This window comes from Priapulus caudatus, unplaced genomic scaffold (assembly GCF_000485595.1).
Source record: "Priapulus caudatus unplaced genomic scaffold, Priapulus_caudatus-5.0.1 Scaffold580, whole genome shotgun sequence".
Taxonomy (NCBI): Eukaryota; Metazoa; Priapulida; class Priapulimorpha; order Priapulimorphida; family Priapulidae; genus Priapulus; species Priapulus caudatus.
The window spans coordinates 129470-133176 of NW_014577641.1; the positions used below are offsets into that span (position 1 = coordinate 129470).

General features: G+C 38.7%; 1 protein-coding gene across 1 annotated transcript in view; it reads right to left on the minus strand.

Moving 5' to 3' along the window:
* Positions 1-398, minus strand: part of LOC106811824 — a 6806-nt gene extending 6408 nt beyond the window's left edge. The window contains exon 1 of the mRNA XM_014815545.1: positions 161-398. Coding sequence (XP_014671031.1) covers positions 161-323 — 163 coding nt within the window. The 5' untranslated portion in view covers positions 324-398. The remainder of the gene's footprint in view (positions 1-160) is intronic.
* Between the last annotated feature and the right edge of the window lie 3309 nt (positions 399-3707).

Consider the following 3707-nt stretch of genomic DNA (forward strand, 5'->3'; position numbering starts at 1 on the left):
GAGAGAGAGAGAGAGAGAGAGAGAGAGAGAGCGATTTATGAATAGGGCCTAGAAAAAATTGACACCTAAATTATTCGATTTTTCTACATTCATAATTATTTATATAATTATATAATTATATATATATAATTATATTATACTAGTATATAATAGCCCCTACCATCGCCAGTGGTCTTATCAGCGTTAGAGTCGCGTGTGACTGGGTGACTACATCTGTTCGCCTCGCCTTGCGCCTGCCCCGTTCCCTTTACCAAGCTCCTGCGCAGAGCCAGCCAGCAACTCGGATGCTGACAGAGGGGACTGCAAATGGACACGCCTTCCATCGAGGCATACGTGCGTGCATGCACTCACTGTTTCTCACGTACCCTATCTCATCTCGGTGGCTTAATTTACCCGCGCGTCAGTCTAAAACAGCGATAGTGAAATAGATTCTCCTATAAATTACAGCCAAACTATTATAATGTGAAAAGGCTATACTTGCGTAGCGATACTCTGACGTTGCACAGTGATTTTATATACGTACTAATACTAATAGTAATAATATTATAGTAATACGATTTTATGATATACGGATTTGATACCTATACATTATAATATTGAACCTATATAACTTGCACACATAAGAGTTTCGCTGAAAATAAATAATTCGGTTAATATACGTCTATTTAAAACAAAAACACATCGTGTTCATATAAAATAGATCAAGTATAAGCATCAATTTACGTATTATCTCTATGTTTCCAAAATAGGCGTATTTCCATCACAACGCAACACGTGTATTTGTTTATTTACAATATGACGTCACTGTCACGTGGAAACCGTACGCCACGCCGTGCGTCACACAAATTAAAACAATTGAACTGCATGTTGTTGTCTACCTAAAAACTAGCAGACGGGAAGGAAAAAGAAATCTAACCACGTAAATATTACTTTATTAGTCTTCAAAGTCAAAGAAACTATATTGTATACGGAAAGAGACACAGTGGATCTAATGGACAGATCAACACTGCAGTAGAAAAAGCCCCAACTTTTCAACTAGGCCTAACTAAAGTCTAAAGAGGAAGGGGGAGACTTCCAAACGAAGAACTTCAAGAAGAGAAACTTGAAGATGGCATACCGGGGCGGTATGTCGAATAATATTGGCGGATAAACTAATAATATAATGCCGTGAATCTATGTGTATTCAAAATGTATTATATGATATGTCAAGTGCGACGAGTAAAAACTAGCTGTGCATGCACACTGCAAGGTATCGCAATGCTGCTAGCCAGCCATGTACGGTACATGATCATGATGACTTGAACTTGAAGTTGATGTACCTAGGCCTACATCAGTAGCCTGTACTACATGTATATTTGAATTATTTCCTACTCGTGTATTACTAGTAACTACTTATTAATATTAACTAAGGTTATTAATATTACTATTAGCACTAGTGGAAGTACTATACATAATTAATAGTTATAATAAATCATGGTATTAGTTATCTCATGCCCGATGCCGCATATATAGGGCCTACTACTACTAGCATTATCCATATCACACGTACCCATTGTTAAGACTGGAAATGCATTTAATTTGACATTTAGTGATTTACTAACTTCACTCATGAGATAGGACAAAATTGCAATATAATAGTATAACTATATAAATCAGAGCACAAAACAAAAGCTTCTGGTTATAAACAATTCTTTGGAATCATTTAATTTGTGATATAATATAAATTTACATACAGATTACAGATTATACCAATGAGACTATGCATGCAAGCGAAATGCTAGGCCATTCAACGTATTTAATACTGTCTGTAGTCTGTACATCAAAAATCATTAAAGCATATCAAAAGTTATCACATCAACATCATAATGACACCAATCTAATAAATTCACAAGTATAACATTATAGCTTTTGGTATTATTTTTAATCTTAGTTAAATTATACTTGATCTATGATGCACCTCAAGTTTGCTACAAAAATGTACCAAACGTAATGAATTATACCTAACCATATAATTAACCTAACAAATTTTGTAACTCAATTATATATATATTAGCTTATACATCAGTAGTTATATCATGTTTAAAGAGGAGGCCTGGACGGCCTAGAGCTACTGGGCTAGCACATTGACCCACCCACATTAACATGGGAGAGAAGAGCAACCCATTGGATAGAAATTGGGTGCTTTATAACCATATAATGCAAGTTATAACTAGATTGTTTTGCACTGGCCTGTATTGCTACCTTTAGTAACCAAGTAAAAAATGTTTCAATCAACATACTTTTATATATTTGCACATTATTCATATTACAAATATGTTTTTATGGCACTCAAATGGACTACGCTATATAAAATTCTGTAACATGGGCAAAAAACAACATCCAAGATGAAGACAAATAAAAATTTTCACGGGAAATAGAAAAAGCATGGAATAATTGCCCAACTACACGTAGGGATCAGTAAACGTGATTGTACCCATATCGCTTAAAACATAACACGCATTCTATGCCACCTTTCACCGGGATCGCACTTTGACAACAAAACCCCCTCCATATAAAACCGGAAATAGCATTCTAGGGGCAGACCGTTTCAAATTCAAAACACTGAGTATCACATAGTTTGTCACCTACTCTTCTTCCCGAGTTGATAGTCGGCAACTCTCTTGAGCCGATACCCATCGTCCACATAGGTACCACGTACATTCTATAGTAACATGAGCGAATTATAACAGAGAGGTTTTGTTATTATTTGCTCCTTCTGGTATATATATTGCATTTCGCTGCTTACAGGATGCACTTTTTTTCGTAAAAAATACATATCCAAAAACGACGTTGCATCCTATAAGTTGGAAGCCAGTGTAGCCACATTATAACTAAGACTTTTTAACTGCAGCACGCTAGTATATTACACATCTCAGCAGAACGGCCTACTTCACACACTAACCAATGGTGATTTAGTAGGGTGAAACTCACAAGGAGAAACACGAGAAATTCGCCGAGTAAAAAATCACAGTAAAAACAGGAGTGCGCAGTACGCATATATATGCACATGGTAGCGCAGAGAGCTATTATGCCATTGAAACGTTTTCTCAGACCTGTACCTTCCAAAGTCAAAAATGTGTCCAATTCGTCGAAGCATCTCGCAAACCCCAAACAAAACCGGTTCTATATATAAATATATATATATACGATACACATACATACATCAGTCGTCGAATTTAGCCGCGCGTCCGATGCCCGAGACGCGTAGAAATCTCTGCGGGCAAGTAAAGATTGCACACTCACTTGCCCGACGAGCTCCCGATTTAAAAAACGCATAAAATATAATGAAACTGGCCATTAACTATAGGTTTTTAATGTAAAAATCATGAAATGTTAACACTGGTAACAAATGGCGTCTAGAAGTTGTCTGGTGTAGACTTCTACACGATTCACGCGGCGACGCTCACAGCGAGATGTCCGGCGCGTCGTTCCCGACAACAGCAAGCGACCTCCGCCGCGCGGCGTCTGCGGCAGCGACGCTCACAGCGAGATGTCCGGCGCGTCGCCCCCGGCGACGGCAAGCGACCTCCGCCACGCGGCGTCCGCGGTGGTGACACTCAGCGAGATGTCCGGCGCGTCGCCTCCGGCGATGGCAAGCGACCTCCGCTTTGCGTCGTCGTCCGCGGCGGACTGACATAGGATCTGATTGATAATATTGATACCATATT